This window comes from Halichoeres trimaculatus, unplaced genomic scaffold (assembly GCF_033239565.1).
Source record: "Halichoeres trimaculatus isolate MK-OKI-2021-1 unplaced genomic scaffold, fHalTri1.1 fHalTri1_scaffold_24, whole genome shotgun sequence".
NCBI lineage: Eukaryota > Metazoa > Chordata > Actinopteri > Labriformes > Labridae > Halichoeres > Halichoeres trimaculatus.
The window spans coordinates 5,252,659-5,267,393 of record NW_027437202.1 but is presented as its reverse complement, the minus strand read 5'-3'; the positions used below and the strand labels follow the sequence as shown (position 1 = coordinate 5,267,393).

General features: G+C 42.1%; 3 protein-coding genes across 6 annotated transcripts in view; 2 read left to right on the top strand and 1 right to left on the bottom strand.

Annotated features, from left to right (window-relative positions):
* The window catches only part of LOC141786068 (putative methyltransferase DDB_G0268948), a 52,638-nt gene extending 48,109 nt beyond the window's left edge, over positions 1-4,529 (top strand). For both annotated transcript variants that reach the window (XM_074664777.1, XM_074664776.1), the window contains exons 2-6: positions 2,480-2,640; positions 2,720-2,933; positions 3,036-3,139; positions 3,351-3,488; positions 3,972-4,529. In XM_074664777.1, coding sequence (XP_074520878.1) covers positions 2,600-2,640; positions 2,720-2,933; positions 3,036-3,139; positions 3,351-3,488; positions 3,972-4,059 — 585 coding nt within the window. In that variant the 5' untranslated portion in view covers positions 2,480-2,599 and the 3' untranslated portion in view covers positions 4,060-4,529. The remainder of the gene's footprint in view (positions 1-2,479; positions 2,641-2,719; positions 2,934-3,035; positions 3,140-3,350; positions 3,489-3,971) is intronic.
* LOC141786069 (receptor activity-modifying protein 1-like) lies at positions 4,517-9,198 on the bottom strand. Its single transcript, XM_074664778.1, has 3 exons — positions 9,065-9,198; positions 7,720-7,858; positions 4,517-4,959 (listed from the first exon to the last, which is right to left on the bottom strand). The coding sequence occupies exons 1-3, from the start codon at positions 9,117-9,119 to the stop codon at positions 4,704-4,706; spliced, it is 450 nt and encodes a 149-aa protein (XP_074520879.1). The 5' UTR covers positions 9,120-9,198; the 3' UTR covers positions 4,517-4,703.
* Positions 9,199-12,186: 2,988 nt separating this feature from the next.
* The window catches only part of LOC141785767 (receptor tyrosine-protein kinase erbB-4), a 218,184-nt gene continuing 215,635 nt past the window's right edge, over positions 12,187-14,735 (top strand). For all 3 annotated transcript variants that reach the window (XM_074664235.1, XM_074664236.1, XM_074664234.1), the window contains exon 1: positions 12,187-12,552. In XM_074664235.1, the coding sequence (XP_074520336.1) occupies positions 12,489-12,552 (64 nt within the window). In that variant the 5' untranslated portion in view covers positions 12,187-12,488. The remainder of the gene's footprint in view (positions 12,553-14,735) is intronic.

The following is a 14,735-nucleotide window of genomic DNA, read 5'->3' as shown; positions in this document are numbered from 1 at the left end:
TGGATAATAACCCGACGCTGAGATGTCATAAAGGAGTCAACAATGCACCAATTTCTAACAGATTTTGGGAAATTAGCTCAATGAAAATCTTCTTTTTTTCAGATTTTGAGCTGCACAGTTTTGTGTGTTCACATGTCAGAAACAGCACATTTCCAACGCCCTGGGTTTCAGTTACAGATACGTGCTAATGGTGCCAAATTGGTGCGCCTTTATACCAAATTTAAAGCCAGAAAATCCACAGAAAATTAACTGGCAACAATTTTAATGACTGCGTGGGAATTATAAAACCATTTTCCAACCACAACTGCCAAAACGCACTGGTTTCAGCTTCCAAAATGTCAGTATATGCTTCATTTTTAATTTCTTAGAGCAACAAACTGAGCGCCAACTAGTTTCAGTTTGTGTTTTAAAAGCTTCAGTTTGAAACTTGTGAATCACATCGTGTGTTCATCATGCTTTCTCCGGACATGGTCGTGACTCAAGAGGAGCTGACAGCTCCGATCAAAGCTGATTGATCTGATGATTCCAGGCAGGGCTGCACATAGCAACATGGTGGGGTGAAGGGGTTGGGGCCCCTGTGGCTTGTGCAACCCCCCTCTGAGTCCTCGGTTTGTTGACACAGTCCCCAATTGCAAAGCATATCTGACAATGATCATTGATTGGGTGGATGGGAAGGATCAATGCTTGTTGATTGAGGAGGAAACACTGGACGATGTCTGTGGGTGTTGAACGATCTTTCAAGACCCAAATATTGTTTTCTCTGACGATGTAAACATCAAAACTACCTATGAAGAGTGGACTCTCTTCCTGTTTTTGATCCAAAAAACAGACAAAACGATATATTTCTTTATTACTTTCATCTTGGGCACCTCATCCTTTAATCGTCTCCATGATCTCTGTTGCCTTTTCTCATGATCTTGCCCCTTTTTCTCTCGGAACACAGCAAGAAAGGGAAATCTTACAAAGTGTTTTTGTTTTTCTTAAGTATCACACTCAATTTGAGCCACATTGAACTGATTAGTCCAGAAAAAATGTCTTGTTTCAAGTTATTTACAGACACAGAGAAGGTCTGAATTGCTCGAAAATTAGCTTAAAACTAGAGTAATGTCTTGATAAAAATAACTTTTCTCTTGTTCCATTGGAAGATTTTTTTTACTTGTTACCAGCAATTCAGACCTCATTTTGTCTTTAAATAATGTAAAACAAGACATTTTTCGGGACTGGTCAGGTGAATGTGGCTCATCTTGAGTCTAAAAAGATATTTCTACGGAAAAACGAAAAAAACACTTGATAAGATTTCTCACATCTTCTCCTCATATCCATACTGAGCTCTCATCCAAAGAGCACACCGCTCTCACCCACAGTCGTTAACAATCATGATTTTACTCTTCCAGACTCCTGCTGAAAAACACAACTCACTTCTACATCAACACAAACCAGTCCCTTCAAAAAATCCACCCAAACACCCCTCAAAGCTGATATTCTGAAAAACTGAAAAGGACTTACGCAAAGAAGCCTTTCAGCTTTTGACCGAATCTATTCAAGACTGTTTGAGGGATTATGACTGAAATAATTCCTAAATATGCTTTGAACTGCACGCTTGACATTAAAATAATCACTCAAAATAGACAATCAAAGAGAAATTACTAACACAAACAGACAGGCTTTAAATTTAGAAGAATTGGCATCATTTTTCGTGTACAAGTTAATCAGACTTGTATTTTTAAACACGCATTTCTTTCCTCCAAATACCCATATGATCATGTAGCCTCGGGCTGATGCAGCAGCGTGCCAGGGAAAGCGTGCAAATGGAGATTAAATAAGGGAATCAGAAACTAATATCATTCCCAGCTCTCAGCTGCTCTTGTTTCAGACGGCATTTGGTTTATTTGTTAGGGTGTGCTGCCATCTGCTGGTGATTTTAAGCCAACACATGCAAAAAAAAGTGGCGAAATAAAAAAAAAAAAACATGATATATTTGGCAGAATTTGAGCATTTCTTTGAGTTTTGCTCTTCACTTAGGCTTTGTAACTTTTTATCTTCCTTATGCATGTGTATTTTTCTGCAGCAGTGCAGGAGGGGGCATGGTTCATATCTGGCGGTTAATGTGTAACTTGATTCTTTATTAAAGCCAAGCCTGAAGTGCAGAGTCACACTATTCACTCGGTTCAGCGCTCTGGCACAAAGAGGAATAAAAAATGTCTGTGCAGCTTTTTGAAGGGAAAGATCATGCAGCAGCTTACCTGCAGTACAGAGTGGCACCACATGAGTTAATCAGCAGGATTATGAGCTTCATGGAGAAACGGGTGAGTGAGGGTTAGAGGTTTTAAAGTTTGTAATTGAAAAGGTTTAACTTCTCAGGTTGTATCATATGACCTCATGTGATAGTTCATGTAAGGATCTTTATGTTTATGATGTTTCTCGCGCCCTCCTGTGGACAAAGTTCCACCTCTCATCTCAATAATGGATCTCATTTCAGACATCCAGCCAGTTCAAGCTTGCAGCAGACGTCGGCTGCGGCTCTGGTCAAGGCACCAACCTACTGGCTCCGTTTTTCACCAAGGTTGTCGGCACAGACATCAGCCAGGCCCAGCTGGAGATGGCGCAGGCGAATAACCCTCCTGAAAATGTCTCCTACAGGTGAGCTGGAGGCTTCAACCATAACATTGTGAAAGTCCTCTCCAAAGACTTTTAAGACATCTTTCATTCCACTTCTCAGCCAGGCTCCTTCAGAAAAGCTGCCGTTCGCCTCTGGCGAGGTGGACCTGTTGACGGCCATGACAGCGGCGCACTGGTTCGACAGGGAGAAGTTCCTGGTGGAGGCTGACAGGGTGCTGAGGCCTGGAGGCTGCCTGGCTCTCCTGAGCTACACCATGGACATGGAGCTGGAGTACGAAGACAAGTCTGAGGCGCTCAACAGCATCTGTAAAGAGGTCTGCCTGCGACCTTTGACCTTTGACCTTTGACCTTTTTACACTACAACATCCTCATTGTATCTTTTCAATTTTCATGTTTTCATCTTCATTCTTCATCAGTTCTACGCTGCCCTGCTTCCTTTCCGAGATCCCTACCTTGGACCAAGCTCGAGGAAGATCTACATGGACATGTTTGAGTCCTGCTCCTACCCCGACAAAGAGTGGTGAGAGTTTCTGACTTCTCTCACACTTCAAATACTAAAATCTTATCAAGTGTTTTTGTCTTATTTTCAGTAGAAAAGTCTTTTTAGACTCAATATGAGCCACATTGACCAGAAAACTGTTTTATTTCAAGTTATTTAACGACAAAAATGAGCTCTGGATCACTTTTAAGCTTCTTAACAGTTTGGTTTACTGACTGTTTTCCTCGTGCAGGATCGAGAGCTTCCACCTTAAAAAGCCCTTACCTCTGGACAGCTACATCGGCATGGTCCAGACCTTCTCCTCCTACCAAAAACTGCTCAAAAAGGACCCCGCTGCAGCCAAGCGTCTCTCCGACGACATCAGGAACAAGTGAGATATTAACCTCCAGCTCCATCCTGGAGTCTAATCGCTAACTCCTGCCCCCTGAGCCTTCACCTCAGCTCCGCGCTGATCTCCTAATCTCCCTCCTGGATTCATTTATCATTATCAGAAACTGCTGAAAGTTGGTCTTGGAGTGCTGTCACAGTCTCGGGCATTAATCAGAAAAGCCAAACATTGCTTGACTAAGCTTAACCGGTGAAGGCTTTTACTGCTTTGATAATGTAGACGCCATTAATTCCCCTGCCAGTGACAGGACAGAAAAGCCCAGCAAGCAAAATATATGGAGGGGAAGTGCTGAGCCATAACTTTCACACGGATAAAAAAAAGTATGACATTGTATTTAATTACTATCACACTTTGTGGGAGATTTACGCACTGCTCTGCTGTGTTTAGTCTTGTGTGGTCCAAAGGGAGGGATGTGTGTTTTACTCATTTTATCCAACCGCTGCGTCTCCTCCTGTCTCCCTGCAGGCTGCTGTCGGCCATGACGGTGTCGTCCCCTGAAACAGAAGTCACCGTGGTGGTGAAGTATTTCTACTGGCTGGCGTGCAAACCATGACCTCCGACACAAAGAGATTCATCATTAACTCAGGATTATAATTGTTCCCAACTGTGAACACTAGATGGAGCCCTTCTGCAGAGTGATGACCCACAGCAAAATCAAAGCAACCTCTTCATGGATGATTCTCTGCATCAAAGACCTCAACCTTCTCCTCCAAACACCTCCTTTTTCTCCCATTTCTCCTTCTCTGTTTCCAAATTTACAACGGCCATCCATCCAAGTCACGGCGCCTCCCTGAGAGTCCTCTCTCCAGCGTTATTTATGTGCTCACAGACTGTTAAGGGCCAGGAGAACAGATGGTAATTAACATGCACGGCCTCCAAATCCCCTGAATCACAAAGACTTTGTCACTTTCTGCAGCCAAACTCTGACGGAAATGTGCAACAAATGACTGCTGGGATAAATTATGGTTTAATATTAAATAAAGATTTTATTGCAATGAGGTCAAACTGCTGCAGTCAAACAATTATAACACAATGAATCATATTTACACTGCTTTAATATTTGGAATAATACAACTTTAATGCATCAATTAAAGCTCCTGTAAGAAACTTTTGGTTGATATTTCCTCTGGTTTTGGTTTTGCAGGTCATTAGTAAGAAAAAATGTCTCCCTAAAGAGTCTGTGTTTGCATCCTGGCTTTATAAAACCCCCTCTGTGCGTTTACTCCTCCACACCACCAGGGCAGTCATGAGCAGCGTGATCAGCACAGGCACCGTGATGAAAGGAGCGAGGACGCTGACCGGTGGGTCGTGGAGGAGCCGCCCGGTGAGTGCGCAGTCATGGAAGAAGACGCGGTGCACCTGCATGAAGAAGCGGTCCACGATCTGATTGGGCCAGAAGCAGTCCATCCTCAGCGCGATCTGGTAGGTGCAGTTTGTAAGTCCCTCGTAGATCCTGCAGAGGGCGACAGCACACAAACTGAAACAAGCCCTGGTTTTAATCAGTGGTGCAAAATGTAGGAAATGCACTGTACTGTCTTTGAAACGTCCTCTCAGGCTGACACCAGAGCAGAGATGCCTGTTGGGAGGAAAAAGTCAAACAAGCGTCTAGAATTACCAACAGGCTTAACGCTGCTAAATATAACTGCTAGGTGGAGGAGGGCCGGGGAAATGGAGATGCATACCAACAGGGTAGCGCCCCTCATTCAGCTCTGCCTCATTCCAGGAGAGACTCTGGTGCGCACTGTCTCTTCAGCTGCCCCTCGTCTCTTATTTTTCTTATTTAACTTCATGAGCTTGGGCTAAAACTCCCCATGCAGGTACAAAATCAACAAGGCATTAAGAGGTAATAACTACAGGTTTGAATAGAGAAATTAAAGTAAATAAAAGTCTTATTAAAAGGGCTTTTTTGCAAAAAACTGCACCTCAAATCAGTCTCAGGATGAAGTTTAAGATTTAGACAAAGGGTCTGCAGCCTTTTACTTTGAATGAGCCACTTTGCCTCAGGTCACCTGGATTAAAGTCATTCAGGAGCCACAAAATCAACTCTATCTTCACAATAAAGATAAAAAATAAATAAATCTATATATAATTGAAATCTTGTGAATAATTATCTGAATAATACGATTTTTGAATACATGCAATTGAACATATGATGCCTTAACTTTTTTATTTTACGATATTTTCAAAAATGTCAAAAAAAAATCCAAAATTTGCAAAAATTAAAAAAAAACAAAATTTTTCAAAGATTTAAAAACATGGTTGAAGTTGAACATTTGCAAAAAAAATGAAAGTGATTTCATATATTTCCAAAAATTATAAAATTACAAAAAAATTGAAAAAAAAAACATTATAAAAATATTTACAAACCATCAAAGATTACAAACTTTAAAATTAAAAAATGCAAAAGTTAAGAAAGGACTGTAACAATATGCAAAAATATTAATACTTTTAAATCTTTAAAAATTTGCCAAAAAAAATTAAAAAGTTGCAACAATAAAAAAAAAAATCTAATATCATAAATTTACAAAAAGAAGAAAATAAGAAAATTACAAAAAAAAGAAAATGTAATAAACCATCACAGATTTCAAACTTTCAATTTAAAAAAATTGCAATTTTCAAAAATTACAAAAATCTACAATGAGGACTGTAAAAAATGTAAAAATATTATCAATGTTTTTCAAATTGAACATTTTCAAAAATTAAAAAAAAAATTGATTTTATAAATTTCTCAACATTTCAAACACTCCACTCATAAAAATTTTGTTGTCTTCTTATGTCTTGTCACATTTTAAGCATGTAAACTAAGCTGGTGCGTTGGCAGTAAATTGAATCCATCCACACAGAATTAAAATCTGTATCTTCTCCCCCATTTTTCTTTATGCAGATGTAGTTATCTTACCAGGGCTGTAAAACTTGAGGTTAGCCACAGGTGCATGGAAAGTTGGTGGGCTGTTGATGTTGTAGGAGGTGAAGTAGAGCAGTGGCAGGCTTTATTGACAGATGGGATAAAGATTTGGTTCAACAAAATGTTAACACATGATTTTATTTAGTGACAGTGTCATCACCAATACTCTCTGTAAGAAAAACAAATCTAACCCAGCCGTAACTCTAACCCAACCCTAACCCTAACCCTCAGAGCTTGAGTTATGCAGCTCTGCTTTTTTTTTTAAGTCTAATTTGTTTTCTAGTTTCAAATCTAACAAGCAGGTCTCAAGAGGCAGAGTTAGTGTGGAGTAAAGCTGCAAACAAGCACAATATTTAAACCCACACTCACATACAAACAGCTCTGGTGCTTTATGAATTCTGTACAAGGCGCAGAGCTGGTGCTGGAGCTCTGCAGCAAACAGGACGGTAAAACGAAGAATCCTCCCTGGAGAGCTAATAAAGCAGAACTCTGATAACCATCCGTCTTTCTCTCACAGGCCACAAAATAAGAGGATAAAAGATATCCCTCGTCTTAGATTTCACCTCAGCTGGCATAAAGGTGAACCCACAGGAGCTGTTTGCTTTCTTTTAAGGACGGAAGTTCAAGATCAGCAAATTAAAGTTGAGATCAGAGAGGAGAGGATTTAGCAGATAGTTGCAGTAGAAGTAAAGATAGGACACACTTTCATCCCTCTGCCTCTTGTGTTAATTGCAGCGCCTTTATTAGCAACTTTCTATTTTCCACCTGCTTTATCTGCAGCTCAGCCAGCTCCACCACGGCGTCAAACATTGTTGCTAGGAGTTTCCTGACGCAACTGCCAAACCCCACTATGTGCCCGAGCAAATTTCTCTATGATGAGGTACAACTGCACACAGTCACACACACACAAACACACACTCTGCCACCAATTATGTGCTGGACCAAGAGAGGACGGTGAGCCAGGAGGGAAATCACAGTTTTGACAGCAGCTTTCTTCTCCTGTGGGCCTCCTGTCTGACTCATCCTCTGAACTGCCAGTGTGTTTGGAAAAAAGCAGCGCTCAGAGACACAGCCTGACACACACACACACACACACACACACACACACACAATATGATGTTCAGGAGAGGCTCTAAAAGGCCGTGACCACGCGATGGGATTGTCGAAACATGGGCTGGAGCTTGTGATAGCCGAAAGGCAGGAAACAACAAATCAGAGAGTGTTAGGACAACATAAGCAACATTATTCCACATTTTTCCTTCAGGGATACAAAATTTAGATTTTTCACATCCAAGCAGGTGAACTCACTTGTTGGTGTCCGGCCAGCTGCACCACAGGCCCCTGTCCACTCCTGCCATGTCGAATTCGAACTTTGCGAGGCAGAGATCATTGATCATCCTCTCGTAGAAGCTCCCGCTGCATCCAGACGCTGAAGGCAGGATTTGAACTGAGAAACAGACACAACAGAGAAGCCAAGGTGTGACAATGAGAGCTCCGTCGGGGTGATGTAAGGTGACTTGAACTGGGTGATCACTTTATTTCAGCTTCATTGAAAAGATACAAAAGATTTTCAAAGCTCTGGAGGTTCTCTGCAGGGCTCAATTAGGATAATTAGGAATATGTTAGCGCAGAAAACAAGGTCATGTCCTGGCAATGCTTATTCCTACCGGAGCGTTTCTTCCCTATTAGGCTGTTACTTTCACTAAGAAAAGATTTTAATTTGCACTCGGATCCAAATCCCATTTGTTTACTTCAGAGATGCGTGTAAACAGCCTCTTAACGTGGAGGCAGACCGCAGCCGTCCCGCAGGACTCCAGGCTGAATGTAACACCACGGAGCAGTACAGTAAGACAGAGAGACAGCTTAGGAAGTGGCGGGAAAGGCCCTCGTGGAACAAACAGGTTGTTTTTCAGAAACAAGAAACATCTCAAGTCTGTGCTGGACTGATAAGGGCGACTGTGTGCCCATTGTGTTTGCTCTGTCTCAGCTGGAGCTGCAGGCTCGGGGAGGCTGAATGTGTTGACTGCAGGGTTTTGAAAGAGATGGAAACCTTGTCTGTGCACATTTACACTCTGAAGAGATTTTTAAAAGAAGCAGGAAGTGAGCTCAGATTCAAAATGTGTCCATTATACTGCAAAACACTGAAATCTTATCAAGTAATTTGTCTCATTTTCAAAAAGAAAAAAACTTTTTTGCCTTTTTCATGAAAAAATGTCTTGTTTCAAATTATTTAAAGAAATACTTGATAATATTCCAGTTTTTTGCAGAGTAACTTCTTCCTTTCCTCCCTCAGATGATTTTTTTGTACCTGTCCGTCATCGTTTGTTGGCAGCCGCTCACTCAGATCTGACATTCAAGTCTTCAAAGATGCCACCAGACTTGGCTGCTCACCAGCGTTCACTTTTCATTTCCAGGAAAATGAAGGCAAATCGACTCACGCAGCCTTCGAATTTTGTGAAATATTTTGCGAGCAAAGGAAAACAGCCATCAGTCCAGCAGCAATCATGAATCCTTGCTTTAATTCTGCGAATCAATAGTTATAGATTTTCTGAAAAATGATGCTCATGGGGATGAGATGAGCCTGATTTTCACTCTGTCTCCAAATGTTACAGACTTTGATATGAAAAACTGGACAACTTTAAAAATCACTCACCTGCCAACAGCAGCACAATCCCAGCCCTCAGGACTGACCTGGTCCCCGGACACATCCTGAAAACCAGCTCACTTCCTGTAAATCAGCACATATCTCTACAGTTTTCAAGCCTGACTCACAAAGCCAACCCTAAGTTACAAACAAGTGACTCCACAGGAAGGCGGCAACTGTGCGTAAAAGCCCCCTTGACCTTCCACTGTGGCCGCCTCCTTCCCTCATCGAGGTCCTAATCATAGCAGCTCTCACTGTCATCTGATCTCCTCGCAGCGTGGAGCGGCTCCCAGGGGACAAAACAAAGTCAGAGACCAGATTTAGTGCCAGGCAGGCTGTCCTACTATCTCATGTTTAATCCTGTAAACCTCTCTCCTAGTTTTTATCCTTCTGGGTCACAAAATCTGGATTTCTTGTGCTTAAAGTGGGGCTCAATACTCCAAAATGTATCCACAAGGGGCAAGCAAAACCCACTTACTGATAACCTTTGACCCCAGGGTCTGCAACCTTCACTTTCAAAGGAGCCTTTTTCCTTAGCTTACCTGGTTTTGTCATTTCAGAGCCACAAAATCTACTTTTTATTCAATAAATACATACATAATTAACATCTAGTAAATGATTATCCAAACAAGTAGTTTTTTTAATAGATGAAATTGTACATGTGATGTCTTTGTTTTTTTTATTTTCAATAAATTTTCAAAAAATTATAAAATTTGCAATAGCTTAACACAAAAAATGCCAAAAAAACCCAAAAAAATTAAAATTAAAATTTGTAAAACAAAAAATAAAGAAAAGAAAAGAAGAAAAGGGAAAAAATCACAATAAGTTGAAACAAAAAATGCCCCAAAATTAAAAAAAATTGAAATGTAAAAATTTGTCAAAATAATGAATGAATGAATGAATAAATAAATAAATAAATAAATAAATAAATACATAAATAAATAAATAAATAAATAAATAAAAAGAAAGAAAAGAAAATAAAAAAGGTAAAAAAGAAAAAGAAATTGAAAAAAAAAATCATAAAATTGAAAAGAATTAAATCTTCAAATATTTGGAAAAACTCTCATTTAAAAAAAATGCAAAATATTATATATTATTTTATTAAATCTGCAAAAAATGTAACGTTTTTAAGGGTATCTGAATTTGATAACACAATTTCACTTATTTTTAGTTATTTTTTTGTTTGTTTTTCTTTTTTTTTTTTTTTTTTTTTTGCTAATCTTCCACATATCAAACATGTAGATTAATATCTTTAATCTGCAATATCCTCTGTAAGAAATATGAAGGTTAGAGCTTTCAGATTTTATCCCCTCAGTTTACTGTGGAATAAAAGAGGAAGTTAATCTGGATAAGAAAATCCATTTTCCATCCTTTCTTTGTGTAACAGTCTGTATAAATTCACTCTGAATGTCCTAGGAGTTGAAATTAAAAGTTTGCAAAAAGCATCCATACAGAAACTCTTTAAGAGAATCCTCTTTATAGAAACACATGAACACACCAGTTAAGGATCTCAAACTGGAATTCAATGAGCAATAATTTGCGTTATCCCCACAGAGGCCTGTCAGATATAGTATCATCCCACTGATTATAGTTTTCATCTTCTCTCACTGACGGATTTACAGTTTGTAATGGATTACTCGGAGTACCCCCGCCTCTGTGAGCCGCTCCAATTAAACCCACTTTGGACTCGCACTGGGACCCATTTGGGAGCACAAAGAGGGAAATTTCCACCCTCGCGTCACAGTCGTATCAGCTCGGATCTCCTGCTCAGCTGCGTAATGTCTCTAATTGAATGTTTTATCTGCAGATTTTTCTGTACGGGAGGAGAACAGAGTGACGTTCATTAGTATTCTCGAGGCTGCTCTGCGTTCTGCTGCCACCCAGTGAGGCTGTCAGAGACGTGTGTGTGTCTCTGTGTATGTGTGTGTGTGTGAGAAACAGAGACAACTCCCAGAGCAGACATACATGTTTTTATGTATCTCTTGTAATGTGCTGTGCAGTGTCAGGGAAAACATTTCTCTTGAGATTTTCTTGATTTAGGAGTGAGACACAGACAAATCCAGCTCCCTGTGATTGTTCTCTTTTATTTCAGGGTCAGCTACTTCCACCTTTTTGTGGGATACAGCTTCCACTTGCAGAAATCGTGAGTCCCTTTGGAAACATCATCCTCCTGTCCTTCCTCTTAAATCCTCTTTCTCCTGAGTGTAACATTTGAGGAGAAAAAAGCACAAGCCTAAATGTTATTTCACCTCCCTGAACAGCTTTATGATTCAGACAGAAATGAACTCATAGCTGAGTAATTCCCCTCAAATTCCCCTAGAGGGCAGCAGAGGACAGTGAATAAACCTCCATGTGGGGCCACATGAGGCATCATCCTGGGTCTTTTTGCACCCTTGAGCTAATTTTCTTAATAGAGCCAGCTTTAAAATCTACCTTACACGCATGGTGAAGCTGGACCTCTTTGTCCTCCATGATTCTTTATTTTCAGTCCACAGAGAGGAGGTGGGAAGGAGGAGGTGGGAAGGAGGAGGTGGGGAGAAGGGGGACAGTGGCTTGTAAAATGAGCGGCCCTGAAAATGGTATACTGCCGCTCACTGCAGCCCTATTAGAGTGGCATCATCAAAGTTTATAGGCTGTGGCTGCAAGTGGTGTGTGTTTGCAGAGGCTGACCCTGCTGGCACAGCTGGAAATGTGCTCTCACTGGAAGTCTGTGCTCAAAAGGAAAAGTTTCCATTGCTTTCCCCTCAAAATTAAAATCCTCCCTCTCTCTCCTTATTATTGGACACTCATGAGTCTATTTTGTGTTTCACCTGAGCCCCACAGGTAGCAGCTTCGACCACACACCTCCCAGCTGGAAGCCTAAACAGAATCTGCTCCTGACAGGTGCGTTGACAGCAGCAAACCCGCCAAATAACCAATCAGGAGAGGTGATAAGTGAGGAGGGCGGACTTCCAAAAAGGAACAAAACGCTCCTAATCTTTTCTGAACTGCAGATTTAATTCGACCAAGAAGGTGCCAGTCAGTCAACGGAGGCGTGTTCAGAGCGCACGTCCCGGCACACACGTGCGCACTCTTGCACAGCCCCCCCCTCCCCTCTGCACTCCCCGCCCCCCTCCAGCCACCGGCAGCTATGGCAGAGTGAGGAGTAGAGTATCCGTGGTGGAAAGCGACCTAAACACTGGTCTGGGAACTGATAAACAAACAACAACAGCGCGAGAGAGACAGAGAGGGGGGAGAAAAAACAGGCGCGTAAAAGCTCTCCACGGCGCACGGACACTGTGCCAGCAGAAGAAGCCAAGACTGACGTTTTTTCTTCTCTTTCTTCCTCTTGGTTGTTGATTTTCGTGTGTTTGTGTGTGGAAAAACAAGGATATCTTAATTGGACATGTGAGTTACGGGAGTTAACAAGACAAGCAGCCTCTTTTTCTCCAAGATGAAGTTCCTCGCTTGCGTCCTCGTCACTTTGGTGGTGATCCGATCGAATGCAGCGCAGTCAGGTGAGTACTTAGAGGAGTGAATTTGCTTGTGTGTGTGTGTGGGTGTGTGTGTTCCAGGTTAGAGATGCCAAACTAGTCCTAATCAGAGCTTTTTGTATCTGCTAACACCTGCGTCCTTCGTGGGTATTTCTCGCCACCTGTCAGCTGCGGGGTGAGGGATGTCGCTAGCTCGTCAGCGACACAAAGTTAACACAACTTTATGCTTGTGGTGTGAATCTTCGCAGCGACACACACCTGCAGTGAAGGATGTGTCTGACGGAGTGAGGAGAGCGCTGCGTAAAAACATTTTTGCGCTAAGTTGATGGTGATGATCACCTTTCAGGAGCTGCGCTTTGCTCCTGCGCCTCATTTGATGTATAAAAAAGAAACATCTAGAGATCTTTGTTTGTCAGCTCCTCACTCCGCCGACTCATTGTGCTCTAAGTATGAATGAATGCACCATCCGTTTAATTCACCCCCTGAAGCGGGTGGATCTGGAGCGAGGAGCGCGGCTATTTGTGCAAATTTACACGAATTTAGCTCGCTTGCACCAGTGGCACAGTTTGCACCCCTCGCTGTCTTTGAATTATTTAGATGTAGCAGATTCACTGTTGGCTACACAGGCAGTGTGAGAAAACAGCTCGCTTTCATCAGCTGGACCCCTGTGGTGTCAATCCCAGGACGAAAATCACTTGAATGCTCCTGCAGTAATCCCATAAACAGCTGTAATCTGTCCCTGCTACTCATGAGTCAGTTCAAATTGGAGCTAATGATGTTTTTATTTACGTGTTGGCCTTCCTCGCCCCTGCAGGATGTTTGCACAGTTTTGCAGGGATGCTGCAACATGCCAGTTTGAGCGATCGCTGACACTTTTTCATGATGAGAAGCTTTTGAAGTGGTGCTAAACTTTTTCAATCAGGCTTTGTTCACAGACTCACCGATCAATACAGGTTTAATGTGGTTAAGTATTCTGTTTGCTTTGGTGTTTGGAGCAAAGTCAATTCTTTTCAGATTCTCCTACACGCTAATATTTGGGATGATGAGCACTTCTTGCAGCCAGAATCTTACTTCCTAATTGATGGACACAGGAGTGTGTGTGGAGAGGCACAAATGGGACCCCAGGTTGAATTTGGCGCAACCTCCGCAGAAACAAACACACACTCTTCCCTTCCCTTCTCTTCGCCCCCCTCCCCTCCTGGCTGAATGAGCAGTGGCGTTTTGGAGGCAGGCGTTGAATGCTGCCTTTTTAAGCAGGAGATGCATCGGTGTCAATGGCGCTGAAAAAGTGGCACCCTCTCCGGTTTGTTTATGCACCGTGCATACACTCCCATCCAAGATATTTGTGATGCAAATTCAGCCCAAGAATCTCAGCAATGCCTCTTGGGAAGTTCATTGTGTGTGTGGGTGTTTGTGGGAGTATGCTGAGGAGATATTTGCGTGCTGTCCGTCCACTTCTCTGCTCCTCTCATTGTGGTGTTAAGATTTCACCCCCGTAAATCAGCCTGATTCAAGGCCAGGTATGTTCACTTCTCTGGTGTTTAACATGGTGATTGGATCTGTCGGTGCGCTCCTGCAGGAAGACAAATGTCTGCAACATTCCTGCCAGTCAGCTGGTGAACGCTAAACTGTGCGAGGTCTGATGCACGGTAAGGCCACATGTGTGCCAGAAACGGAGGTGGGCCGCTTGATTGATGCTCCAGCTCCAGTCTGAAGGATTGTTGGCAGAGGGAGCGGATTTCGGTGTATCTGTGTCGAGGCTTGGCATCCTGTGCGATCATAAATCTTGGGTTTGATACAGAATGAAAACAATAACTGGAACTTATCCCGTCACGATTGATGGTTGCTCATTTAAAGATTGAATCCACGATAAGATCATCAGAGGTGACGGAAAGAGCCTTGGTGCTTCTTTCACACTTAACTCCAAACCTCCCTTGTTATGGTGTCAGCAATCGCTTCGACTCTTTGCCTCCAAGAGAAAGATAAAAGACGGAAACACCAGTACAATCGAAGTCGCCTTTCTCTCTGCTGAACTTTCATGCTCCATCCAGCGTCTTTGTTGTGCAGAAAGGTCTTCATCCGTGCTTTCTTTGCGTCGTCTGATTGCTTCCAGCCGGTTGCTTCCTTTGAATATCTGGAGAAGAAGTCAGCGAGAAAAAGGCCAAATCAAAAGAAGAAAGTATTCTCCTGAATATCTGAGTCCTCTG